The following is a 23,523-nucleotide window of genomic DNA, read 5'->3' as shown; positions in this document are numbered from 1 at the left end:
AGCAGTCATATACATTCCCAGAAGAAAAGAATGTCCTACACTAACAGGCAAAGAGAACTGAATCCTTTTAGTTTTAAACAGAAAGGCTTATTATGTGGCCTGATTAAAATATTCAGAGTACTCAAAGGCATTGACAAAATCAACCATTTGGACTTCTTCTGCATCAAAACAGGAAACATGAACCAAACGATACCAATGAAAACATCGGCATTTAAAACTGAAAAATGGCATCATTTTGAATTACACGAGACTATGCATAATTTTTTAAGTTCTACGCAAACGTGAGTAAAGAACACGTTTCCTAGCCACCTTGGTGCTACTTTGCCACCGTTCAAGAAATACATGGAAATTAACAGTTGCTTTTTATCATTCTGTTTCTTTATACTTTTGTTACATGAAATATTTCAAACATATTTTATATCACATATGCTGATAGATTTTTACAACTCCCTGCAAAATCATTTATACTCTTTTAGATTTAGTTTGCTTTACATTTTGCAGCCATGATTCTTTGGAGTAGCAATTAATAGGTATTACTACCTCATACAAAGCAAAGAAATGAAAAGAAGAAAACTGAAAATTCTTTTTAAAAAATGGAAAAGTGATGATTGCATTAGGATTCACACCTTTTGCAACAACAAAGTGCACACAATTACTTGAATGATCTACACAGTTACTTGAGTGGCCTCTATCTGTGTACAGTAACAGTGGTTCTCACGATTTCAGAATACCAACCTGTAAGATTAACTGACCAGGCAGGGAATTTCAAGCAAAGGCTCAAGCACAAAGTTTTCAAAGCAAGTCGGGGTTAAAGTCATTGAAAAGCACAAATCAAGTGATGTGTATAAAAAATATAAAAGTCTCTGAATATCCCTGTGAACATAGTCTGCTCGATCATCAAAAAACGGAAGGTAAATCACACAACCTTCCAACGGAGAAAAATCCCTTTTTATCTGCCATTGGGGTGTAAATTCACCTTTCAGCAAGCCAATGATCCAAAGCACAAGGCCACAGCTATATTGGACAGCCTTAACAAGAAGAAAGTGAATATCCTTGAGCAGCCCAATTAAAGTGCTGACTTGAATTCTATTGACAATTTGTGGAAAGACTTGAAAACTGCTGTCCATAAGTGACGCCCTAGCCACTTGAGAGAGCTTGAGCAAATCGGCTAAGAAGAATGGACAAATCCAAGTCACTGTGCAAACTTGGTAAAGAATTTCTCAAAAAGACATGGCTGTATCTGCTGCCAAAGGTGTCTCCTCGAAATATTGAGTTAACGGGTCAGAATTCCTATGAAATCGTGATATCTTAGGATTTGCAGGCGTTTCCTGCACCTTGTGTTATCTTTACAAGCCTCTGGTTGGAACATTGAAGTTCCAAATAAAACACTTAAAAAAATTGTGTACTATTATTTTATAATTTCACAAAACGGGACATCACAGAAAGGGTCTGAATACTTTTGCAAGGCACTGCATATAGAACAAAAACAATAAAAACACTGGCTCAGTATTCTAAAATAACTCTTCACAATACTTGGTAATGCCAGAATAAATAATATTTGCCAGAAAAGAGCAGTGTACAGTATGCTGCAGTTATTCTTTCATAAGTTGCTGTTGATTAAATGTGGTCCCAATGAGATGTATCAAAAAAAACTCTTCAGGCAAGGATTCAGGCAGAGAAAATTACTAAATTTCCTTGGCTGTTCAGTTTGTGCATGAAATCATTTCTGCCTGTTTTAATTTCAATACAATTAAACAGATAATCCCAGAGATAGCAACATAAGAACTGCTTTTGGGGTTGAGTTTATACAATAAAGACATTTTTCTAAAAATGGGCAGTAACTGATTCACAAACTGTGACTAATTTGAGGCAGTATTAATTAGAAGAAAAACAGAGAAAAAATAACAAATATTGTTCTAAAAATAATCAGCCATGAACAATTTCCTTTACTATGTTTGTACATAATAAGCAAGGATTTAGGAACTTTCCAAATCCAACTAACTTCACATGGGAACAGGAATATTCAATATAATGATGCAATAAACTGTTCTTCCTAGGATTAAAATCAAAAACAAAATTCTGCAAACTACAATTATATAAATATTTACTTCTTCTGTGCTATGACAATTCATGAATACAAATAAATGTAATGAGTTTAACTTAAGATATAAACATTTTAATGTTAAAAAGACAGTCACTATTTTAAGAACACATACCTAAATAATGGAAAAACATTCCCAGGAAAATAAAAGCATCATTTTTGAATACTGAAAAAATGAAAAAAGATTATTTTCATACATAAATTTGGTCCAAGGTTAGTCTGATATTTGAAGAACTTAAAATTAAGGTATTATTTACACTTACACATCCATGACTTCCAGCCTTTTCCATTTTTATCTTTACCAAGGATGATATAACAAAAACAGATTTTTGAAAGCAATTTTTAAATTACAGGTATCCTGGTAACCGCTGTTTTTTTCTGGTGTTAACTGTAAGATCCATCTGGTCTGTGTGGTCTTAAAAACATTGAATGTACTTTTTCCTTTGTTTAAATTTCAATCTGTAAGCATCGAAGCTAAAAAGAAGCAGTGTGATGAAATGTTAATTTAAAAACAATTATAAAATCCGAGTTATTTCATTATATTTATTATTATTTACAGGGATCCTGGTAATTGCTTTTTTATTTTATTGGGCTGGAGTTAAGCACCATTCTAAATCAAAATATCACCAATATAATGTTTTCAAATTAATGTTTTTCAACATACCTTTCTAATTGTGTTTGTATTGGACCTAATCAAGGGTGGATCATTTAAATCACAAATGACAGTGTTTTATCAGCTTTATGTACCCTTTTATCACATATGTGCAAGCTCTTTATTTTATGTGTCGTAAATACACTGTTTAAAATTCACTAAACCATACAGTACATACCACAAATAACATCAATTGTAAGCAACTGACCTACCCTTATAGGCCTTTGATATATTTGATATGTCCCTGAATATTATTTTTACCATGTTTACCTTGTTTTATTATTTGCACATTTCACACAGGTTTTTTAGATATTGTTACCAATTAGCCAACTGTTATTGGGAAAAGCAGGATATTTCTGATTTTTCAGACAAATGTCCCCTTTATCATATTTTTCTGTTAAAAATAAATAACATTAAAATGAGGGTTCACTTTAATTTATATTTCTGAGAAACACATTATTGAACGCATAATGCATCAGGTTTTGTTAAAGTTTCAGATTTTTGATACACTTAAGCCCCCAAGTAAGCTGAATCATTTCTGTAGTATCTCCGTACAGTTTCATTTTCAAACCATCCTATTTTTTATTTCAGGTTAAACCCTGTGATATGAAACTAATACACAATTTCTTAGGCTGTCAATGACAAGCATCCCTTTTGAAAGCAAATATGGTTCAATAAGATGTCACATTCCCTGTAGAGTTGCTTTAAAGCTTGATAGGGTATATTGAAAATGTACTTTACTTGGCCAGCTATTAACGTTTATCTTTGTACAACACAATCTAGATAATTATAGATTTTTGAAAGCTTGGAGAGATCAGATTATACCGTAAGTGATACACTGGTGCAGTGTTAATATATAATACTATACAGTAGATAATATATAACAATATGTAACAGAGGTGGTGTGGTGGCTCTGTGGCTAAGGATCTGTGCCTGTGGCTGAAAGGTTGCCAGTTCGTATCCCATGGCCCTTAACCCCAACTGCTCCAGGGGCACCGTATAAATAGCAGACCCTGTTCTCTGACTCCAAGCTTCTCCCTGTCGTGTGTCTCATGGAGAGCACGTTGGGGTATGTGAAAAAAGACAAATTCCTAATACAAGAAATTGTATATGGCCAATAAAGTGATCTTACATATATATATAATGTGTGAACCTCCTTCAAAAACAGGTTTTATCATGTCTATTAAATATCCTAAAAAATGATTCTATATGGAAACAGTGGAACAGAATTCCCTGCACTACCCCTGCTTTACTACTGTAAATTAATTGGTTCTCCATGTACAGTTGAGTAGCTTAAATCCAAACTACATTATGCTGTTTTATGAAAACCTATGCCCTATGTTTTTTCTTCAAATGAATATAATTTATTCTCCAAATGTTGCTGGTTTGATAAAAATAAATTAGTCATGTCATTTGCCAAATTGCTTTATACGGTGTCACAGGAAGCTGGAGCCTACCCAGCAGGCAACGAGAGCAAGGGTACACACTGTACAGGGCGCCAGTCCATCGCAGGGCAAGTGTAAGCCAATCATACATGGGAATCTTTAATGGCCACCAAAAGTCAGGACCTTAGTTGAACTCCTCATCCAAAGGACAGCGCCCACTACAGTATAGTGTCCCCGCCACTATACCAGGGCCTAAGGACCCACACAGACCACCGTGTGGGCACCCCCCACTGGTCCCACTAACACCACTTCCAGCAGCAACCATAGCTTCACTGGAGGTCACCCACCTGGGTACTGACCAGGCTCAACCCTGCTTAGCTTCAGTGGGTAGTCAGTTGTGAGCTACAGGGTGATATGGTTGCTGGCCCATAACTACACTCTTGTATGGACAATTAATATAGATTCAGAACTTTCAGCAAAATGCAGAAGTTGTTTTTAAAATGTATATGAATGTACATCTTATATTCATACAATATCACATTGTTCATTGGAAATACTAAGAAACGTGAAAGGAAAGCATGAGTTAAGCTGAGGACCTAGCAGTAAAATGATACTGTGCACCATGAAGGGTAAAATGAAAGATTTATGCTAAATGATTTAAAGGTTATCATATAAATAATTAACATCTCTGAAAGTTGGTGGTTTGCAAAATTAGCTTCTTAATGGTTGGAAACAATCAAATCCACAGTAATTAAAGACATGGTCGCAATGTGTGGAAAACACATTATTTCTGCTTTCCTGTAATGATGGTGAGAAAAGAAAATTGCTTAGAAAATTGACAAAACTATGAATATTGTCTCACACACAATAAGGCTATGTGTGGCTTAAATGTGATTTATATGACATAATAACCATGCACTAACAGTACCCTAGCCAATCTCAGGCCACAGAATAGAGATGTAATAGTGAGGACTGATTGTCCTAGGGTAAACATAAATGGTCTTCTTTAAACTGTTTCCCTCCTATTTTTAACAGTCATCAACTCCCAGGCCTTAATGTTTATGTTAAGATAGGATTTAAATGAATGTCGGTTGCATTCCCTTTAACACTTGGGAAATATGACATGAAGTGGAGAAACGTCCATACTGAGGTCAAATTTTTAATGAAAGTAAAGAAAATAAAAAAGGACAATTAGCTAGACTGCATTTAAAACTAATCGGGTGGACCGAAAATGAAACATTTATCATAGGCTTACTCTTGTCAAAAAATAATCTGTGATGAGGTTCTGAATTTGGAGAAAAAGTTGGTTAGACACTTGGCAAAATAATTAATACGATAGATCTAACGATCTAACGATCTAACGATAGATCTAGACCACTAAAAGAGAAAAGATTAATTGTGTGGTCTCTGGGTATTTCCCCTTCAATCTGCAGGATTAATCAAGCATATGGCTCAGACAGCTTTCACATAGCATTTAAAAGGTCCTTCTATATTCAACACAGTACAAAGAACCAACACCTTGCTCACACAAGGGACATTTCTAAAGAAGTCTTCTCATTCATGAAAAACTTTGAATTTTGACTTTCCACTTTAGCTAATTCTTATTATTTCAACTCAACTACTGTATCTCTGATTCAGTACTTAAGATCCTGTTATATATCTGAATGAGAACGATTTTCCTAAAAACAGTTAATGAAATCGGAATGCCATGTGTGAATACTCCATTTATACCAAATGTCTATGCTTTGTATATACTCATTGACTCACTATTGAGATATTCAAATTAATAGACTATCTCCATGGCAGACAATGCAAGGCACCACCTTTACTCATCAAAACATGTTAAAATGTTAACAAAAATGTTACAAACTTAGGGAACCAATAGAATATACAGTTTGCCACATAACCATCATCACAACCTCAAGTGTAGGAAATCCTTCTGGTGGAATAAGATGGGATTCAGATGCTGTTAGTTTGAAATGTTGTTCAATACATGTCTTTTTCAAGCTTCTCTTGTTACAGAGATTCTTGTTGAGTCTAGTGCTTATACCCACTATACCCACCCCCTAGTTTACATGAGGGTTCAGTTTTAAGTAACCCAGAGTTTACTTAAATTGGAAGTGACTCTTTTTTAGCCATTGAGTGAACACATACTGTATAGAGGATTACCATTCGTGATTTTGTAGCGATCTTCCCTTATTTTCTATAGCTGTGTGGGCAAATGAGGAAGGAGAGACAGGAGAGCTCAGCTGCAGGCTAACCAGAGTTTACTGTCCTTTAATGGTTAACAGAGCAAGGCAGAGAATAGCAGCAGCCTGCAGTCCATGAGGTAGATAGAGAGGGAAAGGAAAATTCCCCCTTTATATTGGGGGAGAAAAAATGAAATAATGATGAAAAAAATGTTTTAAAAAGCATATAATTAGAATAATTAAACACCAATGAATGTATAAATATTGTACATTTCATTAATGCGAATGCTGTAGTGTCCAGCAATTAAACACAAAATAAAAATATGCAGTTAATAATAATGGAATACTCACAATTTTCAATATAAAAGCGCACAATAATATGCAGAAGTCACCACGCTTGTACAAAAGCTAAACGAAACTACAAAATTACAAAACGGAGACCTGGTGCATGCTGGTGGCGAAGACATTATGCTTACTCCATGCTATTCATGCGTGAAAGGAACTATTAGATTTTCAATAGGATATACACATGGGTGGTGGAGACAAAAATAGAAATGCACTGGTACTTTAATCATACTGGCTATTCCAAGCCTTTCACACAGCCACAATAACGTATAAAATGAGATGAAACACAAAAGCACAAGATTATCAATACATACACGCTGTGCTTATATTACACTCTTACAGTATATTGCATGATTTTCTTCTTTTAGCAAAATTGCATATCAGTATTACATTTTATCAGGTCCAGCCCCACAGAAATATCCAAATCTACACACAAAATGCTTTTTCAGTGTGCACAACTGACCTCTGCAGTGACTGTAGCTTTGCTATCACTCAACCTCAAAACAGTCTTCCTCCTCACTTTGCAGTTCCATGAGATATAGTTTAATGAGATATATTTTGAAATGCCAGTGGCACCAGTTTTAACCCGCAATTAAAAGTAGTTTCTGAAGAATATGGGCAGGAATCCTGCTAGCATACTAAGCTACTATGAGGCTCTGATCATGTAAACTTTGAATTTGCTATTGACTTCACCACCTTGCAAGAACAGGGGGAACAAATCAGGCACACTTGTGTTTGAAAGTCTCCTTTACCTTGAGCATTACATGCAGTGCAGTGCATTACTGCAAAATCTCTATTTACAGAAATATCTAGTTCTGTTCTGTGATGACCTACAGCATGTGCTGAAATGAGAAGGTGGGGAAAGAGCATGCAGCCTGCATTATTGACAGTCCTTGAGGGCTATTTAGATCAACGCTTAGAAAATACTTTCTGTCTTTAAGATAATGAAAATGTATTACCCGGCCTTTAGTTTGCAGGGGATGTTGGTAATAGAGATTGGCAAGACAGTCTAGCTCTCTGCACTCATATTCATCACATTGGTGGTGCTCTGTAGTTGCCACTCTATCGATCAGTTGGGCTTTAAATCAGTCATAGCTAAAGGGGATGTGTAATGATCTTTAAAACGTGACCCATGCATGGCTGCTCATAAGCAACATCCTTCTTATCAAAGAGATAGTGTACTAAAACAGCCTCCAACAGAGCAGTGCACTGTATTTCATATGAAAGAAGCACAAGTCATGTTCTTGTGTGCTTAGGAATGAAAGAGAAAATGTGCCCAATGAAAGAAGCCAAAGGCAATACAGTGGAATATTACACATTTCTCCATAGCATTTAGGGTATCCCCAACAAGAAATGTATGAAAATAATCATGTTAGTCTCATATACTGTATAGTATTACTGTAAATGCACAATTTATTAGGAATCTGCAAAGATGGGTGCACACAGAAGCCAAATTTTGTTTTTGTTTTCCTTTGCACATTGCACATTTCCTGTAATGTGTCTGTTCCTGGTCTATTAAATGTGTCTAGAAGCAGCCAGAACCCTTCTGCACAAGGCCTTGCACATCTGGATCATGATACTAGGAAGCTATCATTTTCAATAAGGTGGGCTTGGGGAGTACTAATGTCCTCACTGAATCTTCGCTGCAGCAGCTCTCATAAATTTAGTGTTGGTCTTATATTAGTGCCGGAATTGGATGAAAAATTGGAAACCATATGGTATAAGATCATGTGGAATTAAACAGAAGTTAATAAGGACTTGAAATATTTTAAATACTGCAGAAATTATTTTAGTTTCTAATACAAGATGCATTCTTACCAGTTAAATGTATGAACCATTGGATTTACTGTACAATATATTGGGTTTATCATCAGGAGATACCTTATGTATCATTTTCTCAGTTTACAATGTTCCAATAATCCAAGACATACCTTAGAAGGATTTAGCAATTTCAAAAATAGATGCTACACATGCTGATATTCAAATTACTTTTTTACTTACTGTATAACAATAAGGATTAAGGCGCCTACATTTGTCCCTAAACCATCTCACAATCGGATAACACTTAGCAAAAGTGAAATACAAATGCTAATTGCCCAATATTGTTTTTTTAGGCTTATTACTTCTTTACAAATTCATAAGCATTTGCCTTAAAACATTCTGCATTAAATTCAGTATCCAGTCCTGAAGTGGAAAATTAAATTAACAGTGATTCTTGGTGTTTGCCTTTATTTTTTTTCCAAAACAAAAAAAGCAGACTGCAGTGTGTTGCAGCCAAAAAGCCATCTGCTACGCGGGTGTTAAAGAATCTGGAGAATCCAATAAAAAGTGGGTAGGTGCTTGTACAATCCAGGCAGAGGGGATACACACCATTAGCTAAGTGACAGAATGAAGGATGAGAAACTTTGTAGGGACAGCAGAGAAAAAGATTAAAGTGGCAAGCATTGCAAATTTTTCTTTAATAGAAATCAGGGAGAATAAGCTAATGTATAGCATAAAGTAAAAGGCTTCAGAATATTAGCTTGATGTTCCATGCCCCAGGTAAAACAATGAAAAGTGAGCTGTAATCATGAATATGCTCGGAGCCAACGGGAAACTAAGTTTTCTTCTGCGCAATATGTTCTTCAATTACAGTTTTGCAGGGGTATAGTAAAGCAGGTTTTAGGTCTCTTTCAATGTTGTAAACTGCGAAAAGGGTTAAATTGGTTGTGTTAGTTAAATCCATCTAAATATCCCACTGTGTAAATACTCAATTAACAGTATTATGCAAAAAGGCTCAAGACAGGGGAAAAAAAGATTCTAGGGACTGAACCTTGAAAAGGACAAATCTATAGGAGCCAATCAAATATTTCCTGTATGACATGGAGGACCCAGACATCATTTGCAAGAATACAGGGAGAACAGGGAGAACATGCAAACTCCACACAGCTTGTCAAGTGGACATTTAATGCAGGATCCTAGAGATATGATGCAGTTTTAACCATACAACCATCTAACCAAGCACCAAGTTAATAGAAAGCAAAATTAACTAATTAAAAGATCACACGAAATGGAAACCGGGAATAATGTTACTCTAAAGGAACAGACAGAGACATACTGTACAATCCACTATTATTCACATTTTGTTCTGTTCACTCCAAAGATTTTTGTATTTAACAGACCTGAGATTGAAAATCATTATGGTCATAATAGTAATAATTTAGACATTTTTCTTATTATGGATACCTAAATCACGGACTAAAATGTATTTTTTCTGTCTCTATATGAGGAATCTGCATATCTGTGTCCTTGAGGATTTCTGAAGCAGCATATTATTTTGCTGTCAGTCACCCATTCAATTAGCAGCCAACCTCAGACTATTGTAAAAATTGTTTAACGTATAATTGTCTATTTAATCCACTCCAAGACTATAGCATTTGTTTGCTTGAGATATTCAAATTTAAACTTGTTTCAGAAGTTAATGCATCAAAAAACCTGACTGTTCCATCCTTTTCACAACCTGTTTAATAAGAGATAAAAGCTCCAAGAGAGTGTATGGAATTTGAAAACTCAGGGTTTCACAACACAACAATTTATTTATTTTTTTTACATAAAGGAATTCCTTCCCTAACAATATCTCCTTCTGGATAGTTCCTTTACAGCAGTAATTCTTAATCATAATGGTATCTGTGTGATGAAACAGCATTTTCTTATTCTCAGAAATGCTCTGTATTCATGATTAATTTGTTTAGCGGACATTCTTATCTAACAACTTGCACTAACAAGTGCCACAAAAAAGAAATAATGTAAATACAATAAAAAAATACAAATGAATGGGACTTGGGAGTGGGGGGAAGGAAAAAAGAAAAAGACAGTTTAATGGAAAAGTCAGTAGGGGGTAAAGGGAGAGATGAGAAACTGGAGATGTTCTTGGACTGAGTGGTTAAGACACAAATGACTGCTTTGAAATAAATGTGTGCAGCTATAGGGAGACAATGGAGAGACTGCAGTAATATACAGCAAGAGATAAAATGAGGCTGAGAAAAAACAGTTAGGCAACTGCATTCTCCGTGAGGTGGAGAGGGCCAATAGTCTAGCCAGATGGGAGTGCACTGCTTGGAGTAGTGTTGACGAGTTAGTGTGAAAGGGGCAAACCCTGAAGATATTGTTCAGGAAGAAGCAGGACAGGGTAAAAATAAAAGATGTGATTAGGAGAAAGATGGAACAACAATAACAAGGAGTTTGTGTGATGAGAGGATGGTCTAGTCAATAGGAATACTGATGGAGAGGTGAAAAGGTTGAATTAAGAAGAGGAGGTAGGGAAGAAAAGGAGGTCAGCTTAGAGAAGATGAGGTTAGGTTGATGGGACACACCCACTCCATGTGTTAGGAAAGGGTTCTGTTCATCAAGTCTTAATGTCACCCAAAGTTTACGTAAGTCAGAATCAATCCTTTCTCAGTGGTCACATATAGAGAACATATAGAGTAGAATACATATAGAGAATTACAATTCATGATATAGCAGTGATCCTCCTTTCCCTAGCTGTGTCATCAAGTGAGGAAGGAAGGAAAAAACCAAAATTGCAGGCTCACTAAGTCTTATTGTCCTTCAATGATTAACGAGTGTGTGCAGATCACAGAGGGGTGCAGATAGCAAGAGTGTGTAGCAGTGGCTAGAAGTCTATAAAAGTAGAGAGAAAGGAAAGGTCCCTGTTCAAAAAGGGGGAGAGAAATGAAATACCAATTAATTCAAACTCTATGATCAGAATAACTAAATAGCTTATACAGCATACACTATTATGGTATCTGTAAGAGGTTTTTACGTAAAGTCGAATTTCCTTATGTCGAATCTTATGTAACTCAGGGAGAATGTGTACAGCATACAATATATAAATGGATACTTTTTTTTTCTTGAAAGCTAAACATGGTCACCCATCACACTCTAATGCAAATCTTTATTATGTAACAAATAACAGAATTCTTTCTGGTAGGCATTTTAAAGTTAAAATAATGTTTGTATTGGAAATTTCAGTACTTCATGAACACTACACAGTCTGTCAGGAAACAAAAAAAAACATTCAAAGAATGGGCAACTGTCCATTGACCTTTAAAACTGACACTCCTTTAGAGAAACGTATTCAATGCATCTGTGGGAAAATTTGCCAATCAAATTAGCAGGGGGACACGATGAAATACAATTCTATCTGATGATACTAACCTTGGTGCTATTTATTTTGAATTTCTGATGCTCAATCAACTAGAGAATCAGTGCAAAGTTAATCATCAACAGAAAGCAATATTTAATTCCTATAGTAAGTTCAACCTAATTGATTCCACATCAGAGCAGTCTTTGGATTAGTACAAGCATGTCAGATTCCATGAAATAACTGTTACGAGAATGTACAAAATCAACATATTTTAATAAAGAGATATACAGTATTTTACATCTTGAGTCAAACATCAACAGGATATAAATGTGGGTGTAGATCAGAAAAATACAAGACCAAAGTCATATCAGGTTTCCGCTGTTTACTAAATATTGGCCTAAATAACTCTTTCACACACTTGTATAGACATACTGTTCTGATGCTGTATTGAACATCTGATTGCCTTGGTTGTGCAGTAATGCCAATTTTTATTCTCCAGCAGTGACCGAACAGAACAAAAGCAGAAATTGAACATTCTATAGTAAATTTACTTAACTACTAGCTTATAATGAGAAACATAATTTTCTGTGTAGAAACTCCAAGTTAGTGGTGCAACATGCCTTTTCATTTGAGTGCCCTAAAGGCATTTCCCAAATTCCAGATTCCAAACGATTTTAGTCCATATTGAATTAAATGAGTATCACAGCATCTAATTTCATTCAGTGATGCAGATATAAATAGTCTTGTAGATTCTTAAAGATCTGACTGAAACCATAGCATGCCGAATAATTTTGCGTGATGCTCCCAAATTTTTAGATTATTTTTTGGAGCAAAAAAAAGCAAATCTAGTTAAAAGTTTGTATGCATAAGCCTCAAACCCAAATCTAAGTTAACATGTTAATCATGTAAAGAGCTGCCAAATCCTTCCACCCACACATCCACCCAAAATATATTACGGTCCCATGCTGCATATTCCTTAAAGCACTACCAAGGGTAGTGATGTGAGGGTTTTAATTTACTGAATCAATTAGAAATTGGAACAGTAAATTGTAAGTATGCTTTAAGGCTGTTAGGAATCAATCGGACAAAATAATAAGCCATCGTAGCACACGGATTCACAATATGCAATCTGCAATTTATTAATGCAATACCAAAACATGCATAGTACTACATATGTGAATTGATCTGCTGTGATACAAATGGTTGCTCATTTACTCAGGGATTACACAGATTTTAACAAAATCAGGGTTAATAAAATATTTTGACTATAACATTTGGTATAGTCTACCTCGTAAGTTAAATCAGTCTTATGTAACTAATCACATTCATATTTTCAAATACAAGTAAATATCCATTTTCCGTTCTGAGCTAACCTTTATCAAACATGTTTAGAATAATAGAACAACTCTCGAGAATTATAATGTAAACATTGAAGCGTAGATTCAAAGACCTGCTGGCCAGGCATTTTTTGTAGAGGTTAAATCTCCTGCTAAAGGAGCTGGGCTGGCTTCCTCACAGCTGTCCAATCTCCTTCAGCTGGCTCTGTGCGAGGATTTCCCGTGGCATGGCTATATGAAGAACATTGCTTAGCTTGGTGCTGAAGACAGCTCCTCGGGGAAGTTAGCATTGTGCTGAATTTTGCTTTTTAAAACAGTCTGTGCACAGCATCTGACTCGGGTCTGTCTGCCAGTGAGATGGGTGGGGGAGAACTAGGTTCATTCCAAGGTATAGCTTTAATATTGAACATGCTCTGATTTCAGTATGATGACAAAAAAAATCCAACTGTATTAATTTCATTGTTTAAATAACAGTTGGCTTGCAAAATAACAGCTGGCTTGTGAAACACAAGATTTCTGCCATTGCAGAGAAAATCTTGAGCAAAGTTCTGTTTACGCACGGACACACTCTCTCAACTTGGTGTCATGAACTCAGACAACATGTTGTTGGCAGATTGCCAAGGTTCAATGTAGTGTCTTTCAACACCCTGGAAGTTCTTAATTGGTTGGTCATCCTGATTGACCATGACCTATGACCTAGGGTCTAAGACCTAAATGGTCTTGGTCAGTCTTCATGGGAACCAGACAGAGATGTGGAAGTCATCAGGGAGACTGAGAATAGACCCAGTTTATTCTGTCTTGGTCTGTGTTACAAACTCGGGATATGCTGGTATCAGAGAAGTTCTCTTTCAGTTACATTCCTAATGCTTTCTTCTTAAGCTGGTAGGGTTATTGTCAGGTTCAGGCAAGGGAAAGATTATTAGAAATCTTTAATAACTTTTTCTTAACTTAATAACAGGTTACACTGAATTCATATTGTATAACAGGCCTTTCCTCTACAGAAGGGATATATTTATTTGACATTGACAACAGTTACATGTTATTTTCAACATCATGTTCTCTTACATCACGTTCTTACTTTAGAAATTTAAAACTAATTTTTAAACTTGAAGACAATTTAATCTCCTTGACCACAAAGGGAAGCTAGAGCTGACTGGAAGTGATTTAATATATTTTTGTAAACTGAGATGCACTGGAATGATTTTCTTTGTATTGGATATAGTTTGATATTGCAGCCTAAAGTAGTTTACCAAATTACTATATAAAGTTAAAAAAATAATTTCTGATTGTCTCTGTACTTGATTAGAGAAAATACGTGAACATTTACAGGGAATGCATTTACAGCTCTGAAGTTTGGATGTACATTAGACTTGATGAGCTTAGCTTAATTCTCTAAGTGTTGGCATTATTTAATCACTTCTGAAGACATTTGTAACAAGAAAGTTCAAAATTAATTTGTGGTAATGGTCACACAGTGCATTCAACAACACCCTTAATTAATACCTTGTCTATTCACCACTAGCTCACACACGCAAATACAAAAATTGCACAAACACCCCACAGGTATACTACTCTATTAAGTCTATAAAACAACAGTTAGAGTAGTCAGTAGTGTGGGTGATGTGGTACATATCCACCTAACTTGCAAGACTATGATACTCTATATACTACATATTCCGTACCATGATACACTAATAAAAACAGTACAATAGTACTGTTGATACATCTTAGAAGCAGAAGTCTCGAATGTCACCATTTTAGTCTTGAACAAAGAAGACTACGAGGGGACCTAATACAAATATTCAAAATCCTCATAAGTATATGCAAAGTCAACCCAGTGGACTTCTTCAGAATGAACAGTCGAACATGAAGTGTATTGTAAGTGAACTGTATTGAAGTAAACAAAGAAGGGAAGGCACTTCTTTACTCAAAAGCTGGTGGGAGTGTGGAAAAAACTACCCAGCCATGTTGTTGAAGCTGCTACCCTGGATTTTTAAAACAGCTGGATGAGACACTTGGATAAATTAGGTACTATCTACAAAATGATCTAATCGGCCAAATGGTTTCTTCTTGTTTGTAACTGTTATGTTCTTTTGAAATCGTGGAACCTCGTGACATTAAAGGGTTGTCTGTATCATATTCTGGCAGTGTTGACTCATCTGATGACTGTATTCAGGTTATGGGTTCTCCAGGATGCCTAATTTGAGGGACATTCATGGGACATTACATATACACTGAGACTAGGCTTACTGCATGTGCTTTTTGTCAGGTAGTACCGTTGGAGTGTGGTGATGGTCAAATAAATAGGCTCTGAATGCCACATAAATGTCACTGCCAGCACATTCCCTCTCTCTTTCATAAAGCCACAGCATCGATGCAATATAAACAATTACTGAACCTGTGTGCCTTTTAGGCCTACAAGCATCACCTTTGTTTTTGAGAACTCATGAGCACCCTACTCTTGTAACATCTGTATTGACACCTTGCTCTTTTCCATTCCATATTGAGGGGGTAGATATGTGCAAAACGTAAGGTGAGTTCTTCAGTTGTTAGCAATTAGGCATGAAGCAATGTATCCTTCTGTTAATATCACGCAGTATACTACTCAAATTACTTAGGGTTTAACAACCCCTGAACTTGTTCATACTGTATGTGGTTTCCATTTTGAGTACCAGTCTTCTTCACTGAGGGAAGTGCTTCCTCATACATGGTTCAACCTGTGGAACCTGTGGAAAAGTACATGGTCTCTTCTCCAACTCATGACTCTTCCTCATCTTGCCTTCCTTATGCATGCTCCTCACACTTAATGCATTTTTCCTCCACGTTAGGTGTTCAGTTTCATATTTTTCACATTGGCATGAGCACCTGATTTCCATGATGTCTTAATATGTTCAATTATTTTGCTATTTTCATGTATCAGGACTGAAGGTGAATAACATAACATTTTACTTTTAATGATATTTCATTACTTTCATATGTTGAATTATAATTCATGTTACAGTATTTGCAACATTTAAGGGTGAAATCTGCAAGTTATGTTATTATGAATGTAACACAGACCATGGGAACCTAATCTGTTATTTCCCTAAGAGAAACTTGTACTGTACTATAGTAAAGTACGCTTTCTTTTCATATTAACATGCCATTAACACCTGTTTTCACTACTCCCCTTTATTCTATAGAATGAATAAAGCACCATTGTAGTTACATTTCAGTTAGAGAAATCAGTCATAAATCTTTTTTGCAAAGTAATTGTGCTCATATAGCAGTGTCTACATCTGTCCCAATAGAAAAGACAGCTGTTCAAATGAAGGAAACATGAGAGAATAGAAGTTAACTTGCATTATTTTACAAAAGCTGTAAGATATTCTTTGTCCCAGAATCAGCATGCCAAATTCTTGCAGAACTGTCCACATTGTAAAACTGTATTAATTTATAAATATTATTCAGTTAGAAACGAAACATATGCATTTATATATAGTGCAAACCTATGCATATCCAATTGTGTATACTCATTTTTTTGTGTACGTTAGGGATTTTCTCTATTGTGTGAAAAATGTGTAAAACATGAATATATTGTGCACACTCTTATATCTTTGTAAGAAGTGTACAAAAAGTGCAAATGTGGTTTTCTCAATGGACATTTCTCTTTCCAAGAGGTTTACTTTATACTGGCAGGAACCTTTTAATGAGCTGTTTTCGTTTTTGGTTGACAAAATTATGAACACTATCTGTTCTGCCTCTCACTGATGCAGGCCTGTGCAGAAATTGTCTTTGAAAAATATAATAGCTTCCTTTAAACCCATACTTTCTTCAAAGCATGAATCCTAAATCATACATTTTAAAGCACTGCACTGCACTGCAAGTACTATCAACTGTTTACATGCTATTTGTGGTACACTTAATGATGAATAATTCTGGACAAACACCTTAAAACGATTAATGTTACTTCCCTTTACAGATAATATTTCAGGTTTCATATTATTTGATATTGTTTTGTTCTATCTATGGAAACATGAAGCTTTTATTCACATTTACGTAGGGTACATGAAAACCATATGTATATATTCTATGGAAACTTTCTGTTACAGTTAAAGGTTATGCAAAATGCTTACTTTTCAGTACAATGGTATTTATATAATTTAAACAGAAACTATTTACCTTTATATCACAGTGATTTCAGTCGTATGTTTAAAAACTGTACATTCTGCCTGACAATTACACTTAACACTGCCATGTCCAGTTATTATTTATTTCTCTAACATTTATTAATTTAAACATTGATTATTAACATTTGTATAGTAGCCAGATCTTCTTTAGAAATGATCATTTTTTCTCAGCTGACCTATAAGGTTTAAGATCGATATTTATTTATTAGGTGAAATGGGAGCACACCAGGATTTTGCTATGTGTTGTTTTTATTATATATAATAGTATACCTGTATATACTGTATTTATTATTGTTACAGTATACAATAGTAAATTTAAGAATGACCTCATGAAATTAATACATACGGTTCACAAGTTCCTGTATACAGTAAATTTCCCCAACTAATATCTTTTTTGGGACTCCTTGGTTAAACAATTAGTAAATCAGTATTATATTTAATTTTATTTTTCCCTTGCAGGCTATTTAAAGTTACAGAAATATCTTTTTTTTTTTTGATTGTAGGACAAAATAGGATAAATTAGGTATTACTGTTCCTCTCTTATACTGTATATAAGCACTACTTTCTGGCTGGAAATATTTACTTACATAAAATATACTACATTTATTATCAAATACAGTACATCAACTAAAGATATGAATAATTTCATATAAAGCTTATATAGAACATAATTAAGGCAATCTATTGAGAAGTTGCAAATAATGATTTTTGTAGGTTGGAAACAAAGGCTTTTAATTCAACTTTGTTTTTTACAAATCACCAAATTCCCATTAAGATTTGTATGCATTTTCAATGCTATCTTTTCCGTTATGAACAATTTCTCAATGAGGCTTCAAAAGCAGGGCTAGAAACAAAGAATAATTGGACAGTGAATCCCAGTTGACCATTTTGGTTTTCTAAAGAGTCTTCCTGCAAATTAATTAGATTATGCAGTCAAACACCTTCCCACTTGTTTTTGCTGCATACTCAATATGCACAAAATTACATGGCCTTATTTATTATTGACACCTGTGCTTCGCTTACAATTAATACTGCTAATCCTGGGTTTACATTTACTGTCAGCCTGTCATTTTTTTCTTTTTTTTTTGAACCAATCGTAAGCCATAAGCATTGGTTGGCTATAAAGGTGCACAGCAGCTATTTTTGCAATGACAGTGCGGTGAGGCAATATGAGAGCTGTGTGCTAATGAGCTGATACTGCAGAGGCAGGGGGAGACATACTGTAGTACAGTATAAGAGTACAGCAGAAAAGACGCAGTCCAGCTTACTGGGACAGTTCACAGTGAGTCTCTACTCAAGTACAATTTGACTTCTCAAGCCACTTGGATCTCTTTGACACAGTGGGGAAGACAATGTTAATGGACTGTACTAATTCCCCAACGACAGATGCAGTTGTTTTTAATACATAGAAGAGCACACATGGTAAGAACAGGAAGACATAATAAAAGATGAAATATAACTAATTATAACTTTTCATCTGCATATCTTCATATATGAGGGGGAAATCACTTAACTGGACTGATAACACGAACTTTTTGAAACATACAGTAGCTACTGTAGCTGTTAGAGAACTATTACGGAGTAACCTGAAAACATACAGCATGCACTGACAACATTTGGCAGAAACAAAACATTTTAGCTGAAACAAATCAGTTTAATTGATTTAACGTAATACAGTTCAAGCAAGGATAGCTGCTCCAGTTGCTGCTTTCATTCCTTAGAGAATATAAGCTTATTTCTTGTTTCATGACGTACACAGGTCTTCTTTAAGATTTCTTTACTTATATTTAGCTCGCAGTATGTTCTGTAAATCACTGTTTTGTACGTCAGCCTTTGTATTTTAAACATTATTGTATATTAGGTCCACAAGCTTTGCAGTTCATCTTACTGCATTTGCGTGTTTCAATTTGCAATTAACAATTATGCAATGTTCATATAAATTATGTACTATGTTCATATCAAATCTCACTGATTACTTAATGTTTATTTTTTGAATGAATGTCACAGAAAACATAGTACTGTGTTCCATAAAATCACATATAAAATATGACCCAGGAAAACCATTCTGGAAACCACACAATGCCAATGGCCTGCTATTTATAACACCACATAACTCATTATGGCAATGAGTACTGTATGTGTTAAAGCCATTTGGACTTCAACCATATCACACTAATTTGAAATAATACTATGTTTTTAACAAAAAAAAACAATCATTCAGAAGCTGTTTCACAAGGCTTTTGCAATGCACTTTTCTATATCTTAGTCATTGTGCATTTTATACTGAAATCTAGACATTCAAAGAAGGGGGAATCAAAATCATTTTTTAAAAGTGGAATCAACAGTACTAATGGAAAACCGGTCTTGAAAAGACCCTCCTCCTTAACCACTTAACATATTACACTTTTTTAATACAATGCTTTACTGTTTAGAAACTGAAATTACATGCACATTCTTAAGGGCTAAGAGTTCATTAAAGACTGTTCATAAAATAAAATCTAACTCCTCAGACATCTGGATATAAAGAACCCTATGACCACACTGCAGTGCTTACATACAGTATGTGTAGGCTCACATAAAAAACACCTCCAGTGACCTTGGATAAAACATTGCTCAGAACATACAGTACAACTGCTGACAAACGGCAAGTTCTCTCACACTAACATCTGTAGATAATCCGAAAGGAATTTACAAATGTATGTCAAATACAATATAACACCCTTTTACAAAGAAAATGAATTACAATTAGAATAATGACACTGTTCTGTTCTGACACAGTTCTGACACTGAAATATTCTTACACATTCGCTCATAATGATGCCTTTATTTAATTTCTTTCGAAAATCGAATACACATTATAGTCATACATTTTAATGTACTCCGGTTCTTCATCGATGCCATTAATATTTGAAATAATGAGGCAATAATAACGTCTTACGTGCTAACATTAAAAAACGAACAAAATATTAAAGTACTTTCATTTTACTTTGCCGTGCATGATTTGCTATTTTTACTTTATGAACTTTATGGAGATTCTGATCGTTATTTTTCTATGAGTGAATTTCGTGTCTTATAAATAAATAACAGTGCAAGTTCTTTGTAGTTTGCTTATCCGTATTGATCCAAATGCGTGGTGGCCCCTAAGGATTATTCTTTGTATTAATTGTTTCTGAGAACGTTTCGCCATGCACTAATGATTTGGGTACCTTGGCAAACTGAGATGATGAAAACAGGAAATATTTAGTAAGCACATTCCTCAATCCCACCTCAGGATCTCACAAACAATACCTCTATTAGGACAATCATCGCATACTATAACTACCAATAAACGGCTGGCCATTGAAAATCATACGTTTGTGACAGAGATCGTTTTAAAGCTGCATTGCTGTTAAACACTTCTACTGTAAGTGCCGAAATCACTTAATTATATTAACTGTTAAATATAAGTATATATTGTAGGTACAGTACATTATAGGTATTTGTATATACACTGTAGGCATATATTACGATTGATGAGCTACAGTACATATACTGTACATACTGTATATTTTCCCTCTGTAGTCGTGCACTCCACTTGCTTTTCAGAAGAGTATAACCATTATTTATTATGAACGGCAAATGTTTAATTTCCTTTAATTTTACATTAATCTGTGTAATACATTTAGGATTGTTAGCTCAAATAAAACGAATGTACATTCGCAAAAACATACGACATACGTTGTATTTTACGAAAATATATATATTTCAAGTAATACAACGCAAACGTTTGATCGCTGTTTTATAAACTCAGCAAAGACATACGTTGTTCAGACGGTCAAAGGAAACTTCAAGTCAAAATAGTATGTAGCGGTATACTGTACTGTAGGTACTGTACTTTCACATCATTTATAAGGAAATTGGAAGAGCTACAGTACATACATCGTACAGTTCGAAAATAAAGCCACAAAGCCCAAAATGCAATAAAGCAGAGCATAATATTAAAAAAGATAATTTACTCACACGCATGTGTGACAGAAAAACTGTTTGAGGATTCTAGGTGATCTACATGGTAGTTTAGATGGAAGGGTTTTTCGGTCACATTTTGATTTGTATTGTACAGCTGTACTGCAAACCTAAAAGCGCTGTGCTCCTGCACGGTAGATCGCATGAAAAGTCCCCCTGAAAGAACAAGAAGGAGATGCATAAATTAACATGGAAATGGAATCCATCCATCAGCTGAGTATACCTTGGGAGAATGACAAAGGTACTGCTCATCCTCACTTTAAATCATCCACAATGCAAGGTATCGGTAAATGTGCAGAGATGTGTGTGAACACAGAAACCCAACGTGTTCTCTCCCAGAATCTATAAGACGTAAAATTCTGAATTTTTATAGTTCGCTACATTTTAGTATAAAGTACGGGTGTCAAGAATTCCGATTTGCTTTTGAAAATCCGAACCAGATTGAGAAACTAATCTCAAACGGTGAACCAGCTGTGTAAATTATTGCTCAATTGGGCATTTTTGCGCATTAACAGTAAACGATTCGAAGATGGTGTACTTGTTGTGAATTACAAACTTATTTCTGTTTTGCTATGTTCACACTTTCACTCATATATGTACCGCATGACACACAAGTTTAGGTAAGGGTTTAAAGTAGAAAAAAATGAAGCCTCCAGTACCAAGGACTGGAGCAATGCAGAGCTTTCAAAAGAACTGCAATTTTCCAAAAGACCTCGAAGCGAGTTCGTCAATTGCAAACTTAAAAATGAATTACTTTATAGTTATTAAGCAGTGCTAGCGATAAGTCAGGAGCTGTGCTGTTTTCAAAAGATTCTACAATAAACCATATGAACACCACACAGAACAAATAGCATGTTTGTCTTATAAGTTTGAAATAAAATTACTTACCTATATTTATCTGGTTTGGAAAGCCAGCGAGGGATTTACCAAAAAGGATAGTTAAAAAAAGGACAGTATGCAGAATTCTGCGTCCCATTTTCTGCAACCTTTAAATTCAACTCCTAAAACGAAACTGATACGGCAAAATCATGTACACAGCCGTGGACGTCAAGAAAATCCTTCAGCTTTTATTTCTTTCACAATGTCCCACTTGGGTTCATTGAGGTGCAAGCAGAGTTGCAGATCAAATTTTCTGCCACTGAAAAATCCAGGGACTTATCCCAAAGATGGTGGTAGAAAGAGTACCAGATCTGATTGTGAATAAGGCTCTTCCAATTGGGCCAGCAGGGGGAATATTGATCAAACTTGATCTGACGTTGAATTAAAGCAGCATCTCATAGCATCCCTGCAACTGCAGACCTAGACTGCAAAGCACAAGTGCTGCGTTTGTCAACACTGAGGTGCAATCAATAGAAACACACTAGCCTCACGTGGACTGTAATTTTAAATAACCATTGATCGTTTTTAAAGCTGCAGAAGCGAGTTTTTACTAGAGCAGGTTTAGTATAGCCCCGTAAGTTATTTGAAAATAAGCGCTTTGTTATACCAGGGATATCAACGCTAACCTTACGGGTTCAGTTAGTACTACTCGCCTCGACTTTAATTTTATGCCGCTGTAAAACGAAACGTGAAAATATTTAGATGATTTAGGTGCTTGGAAATTATCTAAGACATCGGAATACGAAATAAAGAATCTTTACGTTTCTTTTAATGCGATAACACGTGTATTAAGAAGCTCACACACGAGGGATTCTTGTGTAACCTACATAATGGTTATTCTTGATCGTTTTTCTCATACCAACCTTCTTATCTCTAGTTTCTGAAAATAATAGTACATCCTTGGAATACTGGTGTTCGTTTAGAAGCCAATAAATAAATCCATTATGTATGATTAAATCCATGATTGCTGGTGAGGGTATGAGGTGAGAGATGAAAAAATACCGGACAACGTTTAGGTGACTGAGCTTGCAAACTACATACTGTATCATGAGCTCAATGTTTGTAAGGCATGTTATGTGCAATGGACACAATGTCATAGCAGCTACCAGTGCACATTTATATTATTATTAAACCCAAATCCCATTTGATAACTTCCATTTCAAAAAGCGTATGGACACATTTTTTGGCACAGTTTTCATGTCACTCAGAATATAGTTTACAATACAGGACTGTTTTCTACTTTTCAAGTGTTTTTACCATTTTAAGGTAAGATGGTATATCACGAATTTGTAAGGTTTTCACAGTTTTTTATTGCTGTACACAACATTAAAGCTGTCAA

At 35.1% G+C, this 23,523-nt stretch overlaps 1 protein-coding gene across 3 annotated transcripts in view; it reads right to left on the bottom strand.

Annotated features, from left to right (window-relative positions):
* Positions 1-22,686, bottom strand: part of gria3b (glutamate receptor, ionotropic, AMPA 3b) — a 134,429-nt gene extending 111,743 nt beyond the window's left edge. The window contains exons 1-2 of one of the 3 annotated variants that reach the window (XM_069193467.1): positions 22,194-22,686; positions 21,303-21,461 (exon numbers count right to left, since the gene is read on the bottom strand). In XM_069193467.1, coding sequence (XP_069049568.1) covers positions 21,303-21,461; positions 22,194-22,281 — 247 coding nt within the window. In that variant the 5' untranslated portion in view covers positions 22,282-22,686. The remainder of the gene's footprint in view (positions 1-21,302; positions 21,462-22,193) is intronic. The other 2 variants (XM_006632749.3, XM_006632748.3) reach the window with 2 other exon arrangements.
* Positions 22,687-23,523: the final 837 nt, after the last annotated feature.

This window comes from Lepisosteus oculatus, chromosome 8 (assembly GCF_040954835.1).
Source record: "Lepisosteus oculatus isolate fLepOcu1 chromosome 8, fLepOcu1.hap2, whole genome shotgun sequence".
NCBI classification, from domain to species: domain Eukaryota; kingdom Metazoa; phylum Chordata; class Actinopteri; order Semionotiformes; family Lepisosteidae; genus Lepisosteus; species Lepisosteus oculatus.
Note: the sequence above shows the minus strand (reverse complement) of the source record. Positions and strands in the feature narration are given on the sequence as shown.